The 19,708-nt window shown below is 58.8% G+C and overlaps 1 protein-coding gene across 1 annotated transcript; it reads left to right on the top strand.

Moving 5' to 3' along the window:
• The first annotated feature begins 654 nt into the window (after positions 1 to 654).
• On the top strand, positions 655 to 19,489 carry NPC1L1 (NPC1 like intracellular cholesterol transporter 1). The gene is made up of 19 exons (XM_036327152.1): positions 655 to 911; positions 1,912 to 3,422; positions 5,038 to 5,138; positions 5,362 to 5,534; positions 5,661 to 5,789; positions 5,966 to 6,148; positions 6,634 to 6,748; positions 6,854 to 6,981; positions 7,336 to 7,473; positions 7,715 to 7,804; positions 14,614 to 14,804; positions 14,983 to 15,107; positions 15,640 to 15,766; positions 15,885 to 15,940; positions 16,336 to 16,486; positions 16,624 to 16,855; positions 16,975 to 17,088; positions 17,163 to 17,325; positions 17,438 to 19,489. Exons 1-19 carry the CDS (start codon positions 858 to 860, stop codon positions 17,620 to 17,622), a joined length of 3,966 nt encoding a protein of 1,321 aa, XP_036183045.1. The 5' UTR covers positions 655 to 857; the 3' UTR covers positions 17,623 to 19,489.
• Positions 19,490 to 19,708: the final 219 nt, after the last annotated feature.

Raw genomic sequence — 19,708 nt, 5'->3', positions numbered from 1 at the left:
GACTCAGGGCTGCCCCGCCCCCTCCCCTGGCCCCTACCCCTGCCTGTCTTCCCGGATAGGTGCTTGCCCTTGGTGACCCTCCGACCGGGTCAGGCCAGGGTCCAGAAAACAGAAGGGAGGCAGGAGGTCCCTACAGCTTCCTCCAGCAGGCGGCCACAGGGACCTTCCCCAGGCAGCCCGATAAGCTCCGCCCGGGCGCGGGGGCCAAGGTCGGCCTATCTTGGCGGCAGGCAGATCCCTATCAGAGGGCGAGGAGCCTGTTGGGTGGGGTTCCCAGCGACACCCTGGCCTCCGGGGGTGGGGGCAGAGAGGCTGTGGCTCCCACTTCTGGGGCACGGTCAGCCCTCAGCAAACCCCTCCTTCCGCCCAGAGGAGGAGACCGATGTCACTGCATCACGCCACCCGAGTGTCCCCTGTTATTGGGCTGTTAATATTAATTAACAACGGTTGCTAAGGGTGACAGTGCAAGGGTGTGTCCAGCCAGGGCCCGCCTGGTCCCAAGGGGGGGCTGGGGCCATGGGGGTCCGGGCCGCGTGGGGGTGGGGGAGCGAGTGTGCGGCTGTGCGGGTCCCCAGCTGCCTCAGCCCTCGGCCTGGGGCGTTGGGAAGGGGGTGACAGGAGACCCTGTACCTCCGTCCCCTCGCTCCCCCGAGAGAGTGGGCCAAGCGGGGCGGGGCGGGCGGTGGATCATTAACCCGGGAGCCCTGGCGGGTGCCGGGCGGCCCTATTGGTCCCCCACCATCAGGCCAGGCTGTCCCTGGCAGGAGGCTGCCCTGCTGGTGCCCCCTGGACCCAGCCCTTCGCTGAGCCCGACTGTCCGTGGCCTCAGTTCCCTCTCGCCCCTTCCTGGCGCCGGGATGGCAGAGGCCCGCCCGCGGGGCTGGCTGCTCTGGGTGCTGCTCCTGCAGGCGGTGAGTCCGGCACCTGCACCCTGCTGGGGCCTCCCCTCTCGAGTCCTGGGCACGGGGGTCCTTGGTGACAGTCAGGGAGGGCCTGGGCCTCGGGGATCCGGTCTCTGGACAGACGGGGAATCCCAGGCGCCCAGAGGAGGGGTGTGGACGGAGGTCCTGGGCTGCCCCAGTCTCCAGGCCAAGGGGCTGTTTGGACACAGGGCTGCGGAGGGGCCGCTGGCCTGGGTGTGACCAGGGGCCTCCCATCCCTGGGCTGCTGTGGACGCCCTGGCCTGAGGTGGGCGGTGGCTTCTGAGTCTCCCACCGTGGACTTAGCAGCTGCCGCTGCTGTTTCTCACTCACTGCAGGCCTGGGAGGAGGGTGTAGGCTCGGGCCCCAGGAGGGGAGGGCAGGGAAGCCGGGCACTGATGCCCCAGGGGCCCCTGCCTCCGGTGTGGCCTGCGGCTTGGGCACCGTGGTGGCCAATGGCACTGGTGATGGTGCCCATGTGCTCAGCGCCGGTACCACTCGACCCCCTAGAGTCATCCCTGACCTGTGACCTTGCCACATGCACGTCTGTTGGGTTGCCTCCTTCCCTGTCTCTCTCTTAAACATATTTTAATTTATTTCAGAGAGGAAGGGAGAGGGAGAGAGAGAAACGTTAATAATGAGAGAGAATCATGGATCGGCTGCCTCCTGCACACCCCCCACTGGGGATCGAGCCCACAACCCAGGCGTGTGCCCTGACCAGGGATTGTCCTGTGCCTCCTGGTTCATGAGTCAACGCTCAACCACTGAGCCACACGGCCAGGGCTCACCTCCCTCTCTTCAGTGACCTGATGAAAGCCCATCACCCCCAGACACCACCCGGAGGCCTCTGCACCCCCAGGGCTCCCCAGTTCCCAGCCGTGTGTAGCTGCCATGGCCACCCCCCACAGGCCTTGCATCCCTCCTAAGCCCAGGTCCCCAGCCCCCCTGGCTGAGGGTGCGGGGCCCCTGGTGAGCCTGCCCTGCTCCCCAGGCCCAGGCCCAGCCGTACACGCCCATCCACCAGCCCGGCTACTGCGCCTTCTACGACGAGTGCGGAAAGAACCCCGAGCTGTCGGGAAGCCTGGCGGGCCTGGCCAACGTGTCCTGCCTGAACAACACGCGTGCCCCCCGCGTCACGGGCGACCACCTGGCCCTGCTGCAGCGCGTCTGCCCCCGCCTCTACGCCGGCCCCGACGCCACCTTCGCCTGCTGCTCCCGGAAGCAGCTGCTGTCGCTGGAGAACAGCATGGCCATCACCAAGGCGCTGCTGACCCGCTGCCCCGCCTGTGCGGACAACTTCGTGAGCCTGCACTGCCACAACACCTGCAGCCCCGACCAGAGCACCTTCGTCAACGTGACGCGGGTGGCCGTGCGGGGGGCCGGCAAGCCCCCGGCCGTGGTGGCCTACGAGGCCTTCTACCGGCGCAGCTTCGCCGAGCGGACCTATGACTCCTGCAGCCGGGTGCGCATCCCCGCGGCCGCCACGCTGGCTGTGGGCGCCATGTGCGGGGTCTACGGCTCCGCCCTCTGCAACGCCCAGCGCTGGCTCAACTACCAGGGCGACACGAGCAATGGCCTGGCCCCGCTGGACATCACCTTCCACCTGTGGGAGCCCGACCAGGCCGCAGGGAGCCCCATGCAGCCCCTGGACGCGGAGCTCACCCCCTGCAACCAGTCCCAGGGCGGGGCGGCCGCCTGCTCCTGCCAGGACTGCGCGGCGTCCTGCCCCGCCATCGACCGGCCCGAGGCCCTGGACGCCACCTTCCGCCTGGGCCGCCTGGCGGGCGGGCTGGCCCTCATCCTCATCCTGTGCTCCGTCCTGGCCGTGCTCACAGCCTTCCTCGTGGGCACCCGCCTGCTCTCCAGGACCCGGGACCCCAAGGCCGGCCCCAGCGTCTCCAACACGCTCAGCCTCTCCACCCACACCTTCCTCAGCGCCTGCTTCGAGGGCTGGGGCACGTGGGTGGCCTCCTGGCCGTGGACCGTCCTGCTGGTGTCCACGGCTGTGGTGGCGGCCTTGGCCGGAGGGCTGGCCTTCACGAAACTGACCACAGACCCCGTGGAGCTGTGGTCGGCCCCCAACAGCCAGGCCCGGCGGGAGAAGGCGTTCCACGACCAGCACTTTGGGCCCTTCTTCCGCACCAACCAGGTGATCCTGACGGCGCCCAGCCGGCCCAGCTACCAGTACGACTCCCTGCTGCTGGGGCCCAAGACCTTCGGGGGGGTGCTGGGCACGGACCTGCTGCTGGCGCTGCTGGAGCTGCAGGAGCGGCTGCGGCACCTACAGGTGTGGTCGCCCCAGGAGCAGCGCAACGTCTCCCTGCGGGACGTCTGCTACGCGCCCCTGAACCCCAACAACGCCAGCCTCGCCGACTGCTGCATCAACAGCCTCCTGCAGTACTTCCAGAGCAACCGCACGCGCCTGCTGCTCACCGCCAACCAGACGCTCACGGGGCAGACGGCCCAGGTGGACTGGAGGGACCACTTCCTCTACTGCGCCAAGTGAGTCCCCCGCGGTGCAGGCGGCCGGGGCGCGCGGCCTCCCTCTGGGACCAGGCCAGGCGCTCCGTCCGCCACCGAGAGGCCTCATGGCTCCTCGGGGTCCCAGTCTCAGGCCGTGCGTCCCTGGTGGGGTCCCCCCCCCCCCGCTCGCTGGGGCAGGCGTGCAGGTGGCCCTGGTGGGCTCCTGGGAGCAGGGAGCCTCCTTGTCTGCGTGTCAGGGGCTGCCTCCCAGCGTGGGGTCCTGTGCGGAGAGGGTGTCCGGCCTCGCGAGAGGGAGGAGTGCGGTGCGGCCTTTCTGGGTAACTGCGCTTTCAGCCAGTGGTTTTCTCTTCTTTTTGTTGACCCTCCCCTGAGGATATGTTTCCATTGATTTTTTTTTTTAAATATATTTTATTGATTTTTTACAGAGAGGAAGGGAGAGAGATAGTTAGAAACATCGATGAGAGAGGAAGATCGATCAGCTGCCTCCTGCACATCTCCTACTGGGGATGTGCCCGCAACCCAGGTACATGCCCTTGACCGGAATCGAACCTGGGACCTTTCAGTCCGCAAACCGACGCTCTATCCACCGAGCCAAACCGGTTTTGGCTCCATTGATTTTTTAAAAATATGTATTTTTATTGATTTCAGAGAGGAAGGGAGAGGGAGATAGAATCATCAATGATAAGAGAGAATCATCGATCGGCGCCCTCTGCACACCCCCTACTGGGGATTGAGCCCATAACCTGGGCATGTGCCCTTGACCAGAATTGAACCTGGGACCCTTCAGTCCGCAGGCTATCGCTCTATCCACTGAGCCCACCGGCCAGGCCTGTGGTCTTTTCTTAACTGTGAGCAGCCATGTGGTGCAGAAGCCACGTCCGTGGCCTGTTGTACTTCACACACTCAAGAGTGAAGGGCGTGGAGGTCTCGGGAAAGCAGTTCCGACCTTGCAGACCCTCGGCCCCTGCATGGAGGGCGCGCCGTGTTTGAGCTGCTCCCCAAGGTCTGCACCTGGGCCTCAGGGGTCCTCCTGGCTGCAGGTCTGGGGCAGCTCAGGCCTGGTCCCCACCTTCACACTGGCGTCATTTTGATTCTGGAAGCTCACAACCACTCGTGGGTGGTCCGATTGTTCTTCTTTGAGAGACAGGGAGGGGTGGAGAACTGCTCAAGGTCACATGCAGCTCCTACTCCCAGGACAGCTGGTCACCATGGGCTCCCTCTCCAAGAGCCCTCTGCTCAGGCACCTGTGATGCGCTGGCCGAAAGAGCTGTTGAAAGCCTAGAAACTGGCCCGAGGTTGCTGGGTCCGCAAACTGTCACAGGAAAGAAAGATACACTGGGGCCTGGAGGGAGGAGGAGGCTGAGGGCGCATGAGCCGGTGCGGCTCTGGGGCTGGTCAGGATTGGGCATCGTCGGGCCCCACCCAGGGGACCAGGTGTGAGGCCTGGAGGACCAGGTGTGAGGCTCGTCCGGGATGAGATGGTGATGGGCCTGGAGGTCTGGAGGGGGAGGTGTGTGAGCTCACACTGCACTGGGCCAGAGACACGGTTCTGACCAGGGGTCGGGACTGGCGCTGGGCCGGGGGCAGGGCAGGGGCGGGAGTGGGTCCTGGGAAGCCCTTCCTCTCCCCCCAGTGCCCCGCTCACCTTCAAGGATGGCACGGCCCTGGCCCTGAGCTGCATGGCTGACTACGGGGCCCCCGTCTTCCCTTTTCTTGCCGTGGGGGGCTACAAAGGTAAGTGGGTCACCTGGGGAGGTGAGGAGGGTGGCATGGGGGGTGTGACTGCCGTGGGGGCTGGGTGGGGGGTAGACCCGCCGCCCTCCACCTCCTCCACCTTCTCCCAGCGCCGCTCAGATGCTCCGGCTGAGAGGGAAGTGGGTGTGGGTTAGACAGTGACTCAGAGAGAAGGTGGAGGCGGGCAGGTGAGCTGGAGGGGGCTGAGCACGTCTCCTCCCAGGGAACGACTACTCAGCGGCCGAGGCCCTGATCCTGACCTTCTCCCTCAACAACTACCCTCCCGGCGACCCCCGGCTGGCCCAGGCCCGGCTCTGGGAGGGGGCCTTCCTGGAGGAGATGCGAGCCTTCCAGCAGCAGATGGCCGGCACGCTCCAGGTCACCTTCATGGCGGAGGTAGGGCCGCAGGTCCCCAGCTCGGGGACACCCCAGGTGGCTGGGGGGCTTCCTGTGGCCCCATCCGGTTCTTCCTGAGTGACTCACAGCGGACCAGGGTCAGTGGGCTGGTGGGTGTGTCCACAGCGCTCCCTGGAGGACGAGATCAGCCGGACCACAGCCGAGGACCTGCCCATCTTTGCCATCAGCTACCTGGTCATCTTCCTGTACATCTCCCTGGCCCTGGGCGGCTACACTAGCTGGCGCCGCATGCTGGTGAGGGGGGGTGTGGGGAGGGGCTGGGGGGGCGCAGGAGGGCAGCAATACCTTCCAACCAGACGTCTGGCTGCAGGGGACACCCCACCGAGGCTCCCCGGGGTGGTGCGCTCCCCCGGCACCCACGGGGGCCCATCGCCAGCCCTGCACAGGAGGCTGACCCCATCCCCTTGCAGGTGGACGCCAAGGTCACGCTGGGCCTGGGCGGGGTGGCCGTGGTGCTGGGCGCTGTGATGGCTGCCATGGGCCTCTTCGCCTACCTGAGCGTCCCTTCCTCCCTGGTGGTTCTGCAAGTGGTACCTTTCCTGGTGCTGGCTGTGGGGGCGGACAACATCTTCATCTTCGTCCTGGAGTACCAGGTGAGTGGGGCGCCCTGCCCGACACCCCCAGAAGCCTCCAGGTGGGTTCCTGGGTGCTCTCCCCAGATGCCCCGTGTGGTTCCCAGGGCTTCCCTCCCTGACGCTGTCCTCATCCCTGCAGAGGCTTTGCTGTGGGTCTGTCACCCACATACCACCCTGTCACCTGCTCTCGCCCAGGTGCCCTCTGTAGGGTGTCAGGCCGCACATGGGGGCACCAGGTAGCGTCCAGGGGAGGGAGTCAGTTGATTTAGCCTCTGCTGTTGGTGGATGTTGAGGTCCCAATGGCCATTGAGCCAAGGATGCCACAGACACCCCAAAACACACCCTGCATCCCTCTGGGCCAGGCTGAGAAGGGGGGGCTGGGAAGGTCGGCCGGCTGCCCCTCAGGCTCAGCCGGGACTCTGGGTGATGCTGTGCAGGAGGGAGGGCACCTGCCCACCCACTGGCCAGCCCTTGACCCCGTCCTTGCTGTCCCCCCTCACCAGAGGCTGCCCCGGAGGCCTGGGGAGCGGCGGGAGGTGCACATCGGCCGGGCGCTGGGCCGTGTGGGGCCCAGCATGCTGCTGTGCAGTATCTCCGAGGCCGTCTGCTTCTTCCTGGGTGAGAAGCCCCTGCCCCCCACTTCCCGGCCTGGGCAGCAGGGTGCGGGCAGCCCCCCTGCACCTGTGAGCAGACACCGTGTCCTGAGTCTCCTCTGTCCCCCAGGGGCCCTGACCCCCATGCCTGCCGTGCGGACCTTTGCGCTGACCTCTGGCCTCGCCCTGATCCTGGACTTCCTGCTGCAGATGTCGGCCTTCGTGGCCCTGGTGTCCCTCGACAGCAGGAGGCAGGAGGTGGGGGACCCGCTCGCCCGTTCTGGACGGGGTGGGGGAGGGGGCCTTCACTTTGTAAAGAGGCTCGGAGTGGGCTTGGGGCAGGGACGCTGTGGGGAACGTGCGGGCCTCGTCGTCCCCTGTCCCGCAGAAAAGCAGTTTTGTTTTGGTCATTTTGGGGACTTGGATCAAACTTCCCAAAGTGCATGTGGGTCAGGGTCTCGGCGCGAGGGAGCTGCTGCCTCTGCACAGAGCGCACAGGGGCGCGGCCCGGGGGAAAGTGCCCGCGGGCAGTGCCCTCGCTGGCCTGTGCGGCCCGGCGGGAGGGTGGCGGCCCTGGGCTGCTGGGGGCCACCTGGGATGGTGCCTCCACAGGCCTCCCGGCTGGACGTCTGCTGCTGCCTGCGCGCCCAGGAGCTGCCGGCTCCCAGCCAACGCGAGGGGCACCTGCTCCGGTTCTTCCGCAAGGTCTACGCCCCTTTCCTGCTGCACCGGGTCACCCGCGTGGTTGTGGTGAGTGGGGCGGGCGGGCAGCCGGTCCTCACCCCGGGCGGGGCGGGGGCTGCTCAGCCCGACCCTCACCTCGCGGTCCTTGGCCATGGAGAGCTCACCCAGGTCCGGGTGCAGGTGTGGAAGCCCGGGGTGGGGTGGCAGCGGGGACTCAGGTTCAGCTGGGATGCCTCTGAGAGCAGCCAGCCAGACCCAGGTCGGGAGAGCGGGAGCCTGTGCCGGTGACTCACGTGGTTCCCTCCAGGTGCTGCTGTTCCTGGCCCTGTTCGGGGTGGGCCTCTACTTCATGTGCCACATCAGTGTGGGGCTGGACCAGGAGCTGGCCCTGCCCAAGGTGAGCTGTGCACGGGGCCTCGGGCCTCGGGGCGGGGGATCCGGACACGGCAGGCGGGGCAGCCTGTGTAGTCGGGTGCAGGACCCTTCCAGAGTGGGCGGGGAGAGACCTCGTCTGGCAAAACGGACACCAGGTCCTCATGAACCACTCACGCCCACGCTCTCCCTCCCAGCCCTGGCACCGCCATTCCATCTTCCGTCTCCGATTTAGGGACCTCATGTGAGTGGAATCACACACTAGTTCTCCTTTTGTCACGGCTTATTGCACTCAGTGTCATGTCCTCACAATTCACCCGTGTTGTGCCAGGTGTCAGCATTTCCTTCCTTTTAAGGCGAATAATATCTATGCACACACACATTCACATATACATCTCACATCTTGTTCAGCTGTTCATCCGTCGATGCAGACTTGGGTTCTCCTTGTCTTAGCTGTTGTGAATCATGCTGCTACGAACACAAATGTCCAGATGAGTCCCTGCTTTCCATTCTTTTGGATAAACACCCAGAGGTGGGCTTGTTGGGTACAGTAGTTCTGTTTTAAGTTGTTGAGGGTTCTCCCATCTACTTCCTTAGCGGTTGCACCGATTTACATTCCCACCAACAGCGCACAAGGGTTCCAATTTTTCCACATTCTGGCCAGCACTTACTGTGTTCTGCCCGCCCGCTCCCTGCCCCTCTTTTTTGATGGTAGCTATGCTGATTGGTGTGAGGTGGTAGCTCACTGTAGTTTGTACCTGTATTTCACTAATGACTAATGATGTCGACTTTCTTTTTATGTATCTTTTTTGGAGAATTGTCTATTCAAGTCTTTTGCCCATTTTTGAATCAGGTCGGGTTTCTATTTTATTTTATTTATTTATTTTTTTAAATATATTTTATTGATTTTTTACAGAGAGGAAGGGAGAGAGATAGAGAGTTAGAAACATCGATGAGAGAGAAACATCGATCAGCTGCCTCCTGCACATCTCCCACTGTGGATGTGCCCGCAACCCAGGTACATGCCCTTGACCGGAATCGAACCTGGGACCCTTCAGTCCACAGGCCGACGCTCTATCCACTGAGCCAAACCGGCCTCGGCGGGTTTCTATTTTAAATTATTCATTGTTCATGAAATAAATGCAGCTGAGTTTTGCCTGTTGGTTTTCGTATCCTGCAACTTTGCTGAACCTGTTTATTCATTCTAACAGGTTTTTAGTGGAATTCTAGATTTTATCATCTATGAACAGAGATTTGTTATGCCTTCCTTTCCAGTTTGGGTGCCTTTTATTCCTTTTTCTTGCCTATTTGCTCTGCAGTTTCAAACACTCTGTTGAATGACTGTGGTGGCCGTGGGCACCCTTGTCTTGTTCCTAATCTTAGAGGAAACACTTTCAGTTTGTCACTGTTAAGTATGATATTAGCTGTGGGGTTTTCATATATGGCCTTTATCATGTTGAGAAATTTTCCTATATTTCTACTTTGCTGAATTTTTCTTTAATTGATTAATTTTAGAGAGAGAGAGAGAGGAAGAGCGAGAGACAGACAGAGAGAAACATCAATTTGTCGTCCCACTTATTGATGCATTCATTGGTTGATTCCCTGTGTGTCCTGAGCAGGGATTAAGCCCATGATCTTGGTGTATCAGGATGATGCTCTAACTAACTGAGCTACCCGGTCAGGGCCCTGAGTTGGTGTGCTTGTTTGTTTTCTTAATCATAAAAGGATTTGGGATTTTGTGAAACGCTTTTTCTATGTCAATTGAGATGGTCATCTGATTTTATTTTCATTCTATTAATGTGGTATATTACATAGGTTGATTTTCATGCATTGAACCATCCTTGTATTTTCTGGGAATATATCCCACTTGATCATGGTGTATCATCCTTTTAATAGACAGACAGTTCCTGACTTAAGATCGTTCATCCTACAGTGGTGTGGAGGTGACACGCAGTCAGTAGAAACTGTACTTCAAATTTTGAATTTTGATCTTTTCCTGGGCCAGAGATGTGCTGCTGGTCAGACAAGTGATTATGAGGGTAGAGAGCCAGCACTCCACGGTGCACTGTGTCCCCAGCCCTTGTCTGGATCTTGTGTTTGAGCACGTTTAAGGCAGCAGGCTAAGCACATGTCAGCAGGCTCGGTGTATTAAAGTGCCGCTCGTGATGTGTGACGTGTCCCAAGAAGCAGAGGGGCGTCACGGCGTCGGAAGGAAAGGCTGGAGTGCTTGCGATGTGCCGTCGATGGGCAAGGGGAGCCATTTGCGGCTGGTGCCACGGAGGCTCTGCCCCAGGGTCTGCAGCGTCGCTGCCCACTGTCTCACTGTGTGGGAGAGTCCAGTGCTGGGACCAGGGTGAGGAACGAGAGGAAGTCTGTGGGGCTGTCGCTGCAGCTGCACCTGCGGCGGGAAAACCTCGCGCTCCTGGTGAAACCCTTCGTCCCAGACTGAGAAGAGGGCTTTTCCGGGCTGCAGGTGGCTGTGAGAAAGGCCTGTGGACTCCAACTGGCCGTGGAGAGCAAATCATCGCACGGCAGCTCGAAAAGAAGGCGAAGGGTCCAAAGCTGGAGAAGTTCATGCCAGCAGGGGGTGGTCGGGTCCTTTTAGAAAGAGGTTTGGCCTAAAAAAATGCCAAGATAACAGAAGAAGCGTTTCTGACTCAGACAATTCCCGGACCCATAAAGAGAATTGCCGAGGCGCAGGAGGTCTGTCCGAACAGGTGCCTGGAAGGAAGTGTCAGGAAGGCCTTTTCTGTGAGGAGGAGAAGACGCACCGCACCTAAGAGGCAGGGGTGAGCTGAAGCCATTTGTGCAAACACAGCCGGTTTGGCTCAGAACGGCCTTATCGCGAAAGCTGCTAATCCCCAGCCTGGAGGGAAGATAAACACCAGCTGGCAGTCCTTGGCAGCCCCCGGAGACGTCTGGACAGTGAGAGCCCTTGATGGGTGGGCTCCACGGGCGCTCAGTCCCTGAGGCCAGGAAGTGCCTGGCCGGTGAGGGACTGTCTTCAAGTTCTTTTTTTTTTTTTTGAAATATATATTATTGATTTTTTACAGAGAGGAAGGGAGAGAGATAGAGAGTTAGAAACATCGATGAGAGAGAAACATCGATCAGCAGCTGCCTCCTGCACACCCACTACTGGGGATTTGCCCACAACCAACGCACATGCCCTTGACCAGAATCGAACCCGGGACCCTTCAGTCCACAGGCCAATGCACTATCCATTGAGCCAAACCATCCAGGGCAGTTATTTTTAATGTACATTTTAGCAGCATTAAGTACATGCACAATTCTTTCTTTTTTTTTGTTTTTTCTTTTTTTTGGTTTTTGTTTTTGTTTTTGTTTTTTTGTTTTTTTTTAATTAAATCTTTATTGTTCAGATTATTACATTTGTTCCTCTTTTTCCCCCCCATAACTCCCCTCCTCCCAGTTCCCGCCCCACCCTCCGCCCTCACTCCCCACCCACTGTCCTCATCCATAGGTGCACGATTTTTGTCCAGTCTCTTCCCGCATCCCCCACACCCCTTTCCCCCCCAAGAATAGTCAGTCCATTCCCTTTCTATGTCCCTGATTCTATTATAATCACCAGTTCATTCTGTTCATCAGATTATTTATTCACTTGATTCTTAGATTCACTTGTTGATAGATGCATATTTGTTGTTCATAATTTGTATCTTTACCTTTTTCTTCCTCTTCCTCTTCTTAAAGGATACCTTTCAGCATTTCATATAATCCTGGTTTGGTGGTGATGAACTCCTTTAGCTTTTCCTTATCTGTGAAGCTCTTTATCTGACCTTCAATTCTGAATGATAGCTTTGCTGGATAAAGTAATCTTGGTTGTAGGTTCTTGGTATTCATCACTTTGAATATTTCTTGCCACTCCCTTCTGGCCTGCAAAGTTTCTGTTGAGAAATCAGCTGACAGTCGTATGGGTATTCCCTTGTAGGTAACTGAGTTTCTTTCTCTTGCTGTTTTTAAGATTCTCTCTTTATCTTTTGCTCTTGGCATTTTAATTATGATGTGTCTTGGTGTGGTCCTCTTTGGATTCCTTTTGTTTGTGGTTCTCTGCGCTTCTTGGACTTGTAAGTCCATTTCTTTCACCAGGTGGGGGAAGTTTTCTGTCATTATTTCTTCAAATAGGTTTTCAATATTTTGCTCTCTCTCATCTTCTGTCACCCCTATAATTCGGATGTTGGTACGCTTGAAGCTGTCCCAGAGGCTCCTTACACTATCCTCGCATTTTTGGATTCTTTTTTCATTTTGCTTTTCCAGTTGGGTGTTTTTTGCTTCCTCGCATTTCAAATCATTGACTTGATTCTTGCGCTCCTCTGGTCTGCTGTCGGGAGTCTGTATAATATTCGTTATTTCAGTCCGTGTATGCTTAATTTCTAGTTGGTTCCCCAATATAACATCGAGGGTCTCATTAGTTTTCTTGTAGATCTCATTAAGTTTATTGGCGGCTTCTAAACAGTTCTTGAGAGACCTTAAAAGTGTGGTTCTGAACTCTATATCTTCCATTGACAATTTTGTCCTGTTTCTTTGTCTCCGCATTTTGTTATGCTTCCTTGGTGCACCCCCTAGTGGTCTTTGTGTGCAGTCTTATAGTTAAACCTTGATTGTTGTAGCTAATACCAGGGAGGGTTTGACCTCCAGGCCAAGTGGCTGTGAGAGTCAGCTGTGTCTGCAGTGAGAGAACTTCTGTCCTCTAGGGAGGTGCTAATCTAGCCTTTGCCTGAGGCTATCCGGCAAATGCCTCTGTGCAGGGCTTGGGCGGGGCGGGTCGCACAGGATCAACAGGGTGGGCCAGAGAGAGCAGTTATGGCGGCTCTCAGTCCTGTCCCCAGGGGCTCTGCCTCTCTGAGTCCCAGCACCCGCTGCAAAGCTCAGAGAGAAAGCTGCACTCGCTCTGACCGAAGCCAGACAGTCCCGCTTCTCCCGTTTGAGTCTGGGTCCCTAAAGACTCGCCCGGATCTGGAGCTCAGAGTCTGGGACTCCCTCCCGATTGAAAACGCCAACCGCGTCCTCCGCCGCCAGCCCGCTCCGCACACTCCGCACCTCAGAATTTGACTTCAGCACTGCGCCTCCTCTGAGTGTCCGTATGCGTTTCTCTTTCCTCCTAGCTGTAGGACTTCCACTCAGCCAGCGTTCCTGTGGTTCTGGGTGATGACCGTTCAGTTTTTTAGTTTCACTTTTGAAGTAGTTGTTCAAGGCAGCAAACCTTGCCGCCATCTTGGTTCTCCACAATTCTTTCTTTTTTAAAATATATTTTTTATTGACTTCAGAGAGGAAGGGAGATGGGGGGAGAGATGGAAACATCTATGAGGAGAGAGAATCATTGATCGTCTGCCTCCTGCACACCCCCTACTGGGGATCGAGTTGGCAACCCAGGCATGTGCCCTGACAGGGAATTGAACTGTGACCTCCTGGTTCATAGGTCAACGCTCAACCACTGAGCCACACTGGCCAGGCCCTTAGGACTTTCTTAATAGCGTTTTCTTTTCTCCAGCTTACGTTAGTGTAAGAATACAGTATATAACACATGCACCATACAGGATATGTGTTAATTCACTGCTGTTATTGATAAGGCTTCTGGTCAATGGTGGACTGTTAGTAGTTAAGTTTGGGGGATTTTCACTAGGTGGGAGGCGGGCACCTCGAACCCCTGCATGTTCAAGGGTCGGCTGTGTTTGCCTTTCCAGGGGCTTTTAGTTCCTTCTATGGCCTTTGCTTCAACCCGAAGGGCTCCCGTAGCGTCTCTGGCCCAGGTCCTGTGGCTTTTGTTGATCTGGGAGTGCCTCAGTTTGTCCCTCGTTCTTGAAGAACAGTTTTGCTAGAAAGAGGATTCTTTTTTATTTTTTATTTGAAGGGTTTTTAAATTATTTTATGTACAAAGGAATAGCATTCTGTGATAAGGTGGATGTCCTGAACGACCCATTCACGGAAGTTCACTTAGTCCAACGGATGAATCCCATGTCCGTCGCGTCCTGACGGACACCTGTGGAGGCCCTACGTCCGGGTCAGACGCTGGCGGGTTGAGCAGACGCAGCAAGAACGGGGGCCTGGCCGTGTCCTCGTGCTCCAGCAGAGCTGCTGGTGGCCCCTCTTGCTCTCTCTGTAGCAACGAGGCAAAAGGGAGAAAGAGGATTCGTGATGGACAGTCCTTCTCCCTTCAGCTCTTTGAATATACGAACCTGCTGCCCCGTGGCCTCCAAGGCTTCTGATGAGCATGTGCTTAATGACACTGAGGTTCTTTGCTTGTCACAGGCCTCCTCTATCGTGGTGCTTGCAGAATCCCCCTTGTCTTTGTCTTTCAACAGCTGGATTATAATGTGCCTTGGTGTGGGTCTCTGGAGTTATTTTATTTTATTAAATTGTTTTATTTTTTAGAGAGTGAGGGAGGGAGGGAGGAAGACGGGGGGGGGGGGAGAGATAGGAAGAGAGAGAGGAAGAGAGAGAGAAAGAGATCCCACACGCACCCTGACTGGGGATCAGAATCAAAACCTGGGTATATGCTATGACCAGGAATTGAACTCTCCACCTTCGGAGTTTGGAATGACGCTCCGACCAACTGAGCCACACTGGACAGGGCTCTTGGAGTTTGTTAAGCTTCTTGGATGTTTTATCTTTCATCAAATTTGGGAAATTTTGGCCATTATTTCTGCACGTAATCCTTCTCCCTCCTTCTGGGACGCCTATGATGTGTGTGGGTCTGTTTGATGGTGCCCACAGGGGCCTCATCTGCCCACAGGGGCCTCTGTGAGTGCCCTGGGAGTGGGAGTGGGAGCAAGCCCCTTGTGATGCCTCTGGTCGGGCCTCATGGCCTGTCCTCCATTCCAGGACTCGTACCTGCTGGACTATTTCCTCTTTCTGAACCGCTACTTTGAGGTGGGGGCCCCGGTCTACTTTGTCACCACCGGGGGCTACAACTTCTCCAGCACGGCGGGCATGAACAACATCTGCTCCAGCGCCGGCTGCGAAAGCTTCTCCTTAACCCAGAAGATCCAGTACGCCACCGAGTTCCCCGAGCAGTGAGTGCCCCCCCCCCCCCCGCGCCCTCCCGCCCTGTCTGTGTCCCCCACTCCCTCTGGCCCCATCCTGCTGCCCACCTGCTGCTGTGCCTGGGGAGGCCCAGGTGCGGGTGGGGCCATGTGAAGGACCCACCACCTGCACTCTGGCCCTGCCCCTGAGCTCCTCCCCGACCCCCAGGTCTTACCTGGCCATCCCCGCCTCCTCCTGGGTGGATGACTTCATTGACTGGCTGACACCATCCTCCTGCTGCCGCCTTTATGCCTTTGGCCCCAACAAGGACCAGTTCTGCCCCTCGACTGTCAGTGAGTGAGAGGCCTCTGGGGGCTCATGGCCCCCACAACTTGGGGAAACTGAGGGAGAGAAAGGAGAGAACTAGGGAGACTCCCTTAGCCCCTCACACCCTCCCAAAGGGTCAGTTGGGATGGGACCCAGGCTCAGAACACGTGTGGGTGCCCGAGCCCAAGGGGGCTGGACACTGGGCACTCACACGCTCTCCTGAGCTGTGCCCACTCTCTGGGGCACGCTGGTTCTCACACAGTGGGGGAGGGGAGTGAGCCCGGGTAGCCCCGGCCCCAGCCCCGGAGCAGCTGCATTTGCAGGTGGGGAGGCCCCGTAGGCCGTGGGCTGTTTCTCTGCCCCAAACTTCCCTTCCTCATCCATTCATAGGGGTCAGCAGTTTCCATGATGGAGAGAGTCCCCCCCCCCCCCCCCCAGTTATAGGGAAACAGTGTGCTCTTGGGCACACAGGTGGCTGCTGCCTGCAGGGGCAGGTGCCTGGGCCTGAGTGGCACAGAGCGGCCGGAGGGCGCTGCTCCTCACCCCCCCTCTCTGCAGACTCGCTGGCCTGCTTGAAGAACTGTGTGGGTTTCACCCTCGGCCCCGTGCGGCCATCGGTGGACCAGTTCCACAAGTACCTTCCCTGGTTCCTCGGCGACGCGCCCAACATCAAGTGTCCCAAAGGGTAGGCCTGCGTGGGGTGTCCGCAGGGGGCGTGGAGTGGGTGGTGCCGGGAGGGGGGTGGGGGAGGGGGTCTTGGGGGAGCCTTGACCCCAACCAAGCCTTTACTCGGCCCACCCCAGGGGCCTGGCAGCATACAGCACCTCCGTGAAGCTGGACCGCGACGGCCAGGTTTTGGGTAAGTGTGGCCGGGCCTGGTGGGAAGGTGTGAGTCAGCGGCTCCAGGGCCCTGAGCCTCCGGGAGGCTCCTCTCCTTCCATCCAATCCTCTCTCCTTCCTCCTTCATGGGGGCTTCTAGCTGCCCCCTTGGAGGCTGTCAGTCACTCAGATCCTCAACCTCACACTTCACCTTCTGCCTCCCCACCCCCAACCCTCAGAACAACATGGGTCCACGGGAGACCCCTGTGGCTGCATCCATCAGAGGCAGGGCCGGTCCACACCCAACCGCAGGCCCTTTGCCCAAAGTTTATTCCAAATCCCAAACACGGTAGCAGCAGGTCCTGAACCAGCCCCGGGTCCTGAGGCGCCTGGCGCCGGCTCTGACCGCTGTCTCTCCCCCCGGGCTCGTCCCAGCCTCGCGCTTCATGGCTTACCACAAGCCCCTGAAGAACTCGCAGGACTACACAGAGGCTCTGCGGGCGGCGCGGGCCCTGGCTGCCAACATCACTGCCAGCCTGCGGAAGGTGCCAGGCACCGACCCAGCCTTCGAGGTCTTCCCCTACACGTGAGGCCCAGGCAGGCGGGCGGTGGGCAGCAGGGAGGGACCTGGGGAAGGCCGCCCCGCACCCCTGCTGAGCTGTGCCCTCCTCCTGAGGTGGGTGTGGGGGGCGGGGCGCCGCGTGACAGCGCCTGCACCCCCAGGATCACCAACGTGTTCTACGAGCAGTACCTGACGGTGGTGCCCGAGGGGCTCTTCATGCTCAGCCTCTGCCTGGTGCCCACCTTTGCCGTCTGCTGCCTGCTGCTGGGCATGGACCTCCGCTCCGGCCTCATCAACCTCTTCTCCATCATCATGATCCTGGTGGACACCGTGGGCTTCATGGCCCTGTGGGGCATCAGCTACAACGCCGTGTCCCTCATCAACCTGGTCACGGTAACCGCAGACCCGGCCTCCTGGAGCGTGCCTTCTCTCAGGGTCCCCATTCTGCCCGCTGGCCTGGCGGAGACCCCACCTGGGCCCTGTGGAGGCTGATGCCCCCTCTCTGCCCGCAGGCCGTGGGCATCTCTGTGGAGTTCGTGTCCCACATCACCCGGTCCTTTGCGGTCAGCACCAAGCCCACCCGGCTGGAGAGGGCCAAGGAGGCCACCATCTCCATGGGCAGTGCGGTGAGTGGGTGGGCGGCCGCAGGGACTGTCGCCAGCTGCTGCGTGCCCAGCCTGACACCTGTGTGCGGCCCTAGGTGTTCGCTGGCGTGGCCATGACCAACCTGCCCGGCATCCTCATCCTGGGCCTGGCGAAGGCCCAGCTCATCCAGATCTTCTTCTTCCGCCTCAACCTCCTCATCACGCTGCTGGGCCTGCTGCACGGCCTGGTCTTCCTGCCGGTCATCCTGAGCTACCTGGGTGCGTGAGGCCCCTCCCGCAGGCCCGCCCCCCGCCGGGAGGAGCCCCAGGCAGTGTGGGAGCACCCATGCAGGGAAGGCGTGTGACAACTCCTCTGTCTGTCCCTCTGCAGGGCCTGACATCAACATGGCTCTGGTGTTGGAGCAGAGGCGGGCAGAGGAGGCGGCTGCGGCCAGGAAAGCCTCCTGCAAAAAGCACTCCTTCCCGGTGAGCTGGGCCAACGGCACCTACGTCAACCACGGCTTCCAGCATCCTGCCGAGAGTGGGGTCAGCTTCGGCGACCCTCCACCCCAGTGAGCAGAGCTCTGCGCAGGCTCCAGGGGCCGAGAGGGTTCCCATGGGGACCATGACCTGCTTCCCTCCCCCTCCCCCAGGTCCTGGAGGGGGTGCTCTGCCTATGGGGTGCTCACATTGGGACTCCCTCTGACCACCAGGTGCCCAGGCACCCTCCACCCTGGCAGCAGGTCCCTGGCTCCAAGTCACTCAAGCCTTGGTCAGCACACACTTGCCTCCTTCTTCCCGGGACCTGGGTCTTGGGGCCCAGACACAGACAGGCTGGCCTGGTTCCCGACTCAGACTCGGCCACAGCTGCCCCTTTCCACCCACCTCCCCTTCAGTGAAACAAAGTCCCACTTGGTGTCAGTGAGTCTTCAGCTCTGTCCAGTATCCCTGAGAACCAAGAGCACGACCCACCCTGCAGGCAGCCGGAGGGGGCGGGGGGGGCTCTGCACCTCACCCAGGAGGGTGTCCCGGAAAGGACGCTGGTCAGGGATTGGTCCCACTGGAAAGTGCCGTTCAGTGTGGCCTCCAGCTCCACCGGTTATTGAGGTGGTTGCTGCCAGTCAAGGCTGCCGTGTGTCTTCAAGGCTGTGAGCTCCCGGGGACAGGCCTGGAGCGCTGGGGCGGCTCAACCCAGCCCAACCTCAGCCTCCGTGGAGAAGCACCAGCCGAGGACGCCCCTGCTCAGTGCCGTGCGCAGGAGGAAGACTGTGTCTGCTGGGCACAAATGGAGTTTGTGTCTCATGTCCTAGTCTGGTTGCCTCTGGACTTAAGATAATTTTTGTAGCCCAGCCGGTGATGAACCAGAAGGTGGCGGTTTGATTTCTGGTCAGGGCACATGCCCGGGTTTCTGGCTCGATCCCCAGTAGGGGGTGTGAGGGAGGCAGCTGATCGATGATTCTTCCTCATCATTGTTGTCTCTATCTCTCACTCCCTCTCCTGTTCTCTCTAAAATCAATAAAAATATACTAAAAAGAAGATAATTTTTGTAAATGGCACAGCACATGTGTGGGAGGGTGACTTGGGGAGATTTCAGTTTGTTTTCCCTTCCCCCTTCCAGAAGGCAGCCATGTCACCGTGTGCCCTTTCAGGAGCGGGGAGCAACTTCTCCCCAACCAGGAGGCATGGAGGCCCTGGCCAGTGCAGGGACCCACAGCTGCTCGCTTTCTGTGAAAGCCTGTGAGGGAGGCAATACCCAGAGAAGCAAGTGCATTGGGGCAAGGAGGCGCCCACTGCTGGCGGGCAACTGGAGTGTTCCTTATTATTATGAGTTGTTATTTACTGCTCCTCACCCAAGGATATGTGTCCATTGATTTGAGAGAGAGAAACACCAATCAGTCGCCTCTCAGATGAGCCTCGATCAGGGATTCAACCTGAAACCTGGGTATGTTCCCTGACCGGGAATCAAACCGTGACCTCCTGGTTCCTAGGTCGACACTCAACCAGAGCCATGCTGGCAGGGCCAGACTTTGATGACCTGACAATTGGGAGGACTGGTCAGGTGTATTGTAGAATCCCTTTAAGTGGGGTTTACCTGGTGTTTCTCTCCTGATTAAACGGGGGTGATGGATTTGGGGGAGGAAGACCGCAAAGGTGGGGTGACCTTCTCAGCACACCATATCAGGGCAGTACTGTCGCCACGGCTGATCACTGTGGTGTGATGTTGGTCACCTGGCTGAGGTTGTGTCTGTCAGGCGTCTCCTCCCTACAGGTGCTCCTTCCCCCCTTTCCAGGCTGTGTTCCTTGGGGGGAGGTGCCTGTGCACTACCCACACTTAGGGATGGGAGGCACGTTCCAGCTCCTGGAGGGCAGGGCTCAGCATTCCGAGGACACTGGGTATACATGTATCAGCACGGACCCACATACAGTCAAGTGGCACTTTGGTCATAGAATAAAACTACCTTGTTCATTTGTTGGTCACATGGTTCCAGCTTTGGCCATTGGAAGCCCTTTCAGCTGACTCCTGGGTCCCTGTCATATGCCCATCATGGTGAGGTGTTTTTTTGTTTGTTTGTTTTTTGTTTTTAGCACGTCCTTACTTTCTGGCACTATTAGAGGGTCCCCAGACCTAGAATCAGCCATTTCTCCAAGGAACCCTGGACCC

Source organism: Myotis myotis, unplaced genomic scaffold (genome assembly GCF_014108235.1).
Source record: "Myotis myotis isolate mMyoMyo1 unplaced genomic scaffold, mMyoMyo1.p scaffold_m19_p_11, whole genome shotgun sequence".
In the NCBI taxonomy this organism is placed as follows: Eukaryota; Metazoa; Chordata; class Mammalia; order Chiroptera; family Vespertilionidae; genus Myotis; species Myotis myotis.
This window is presented reverse-complemented; position numbering and strand designations above follow the sequence as displayed.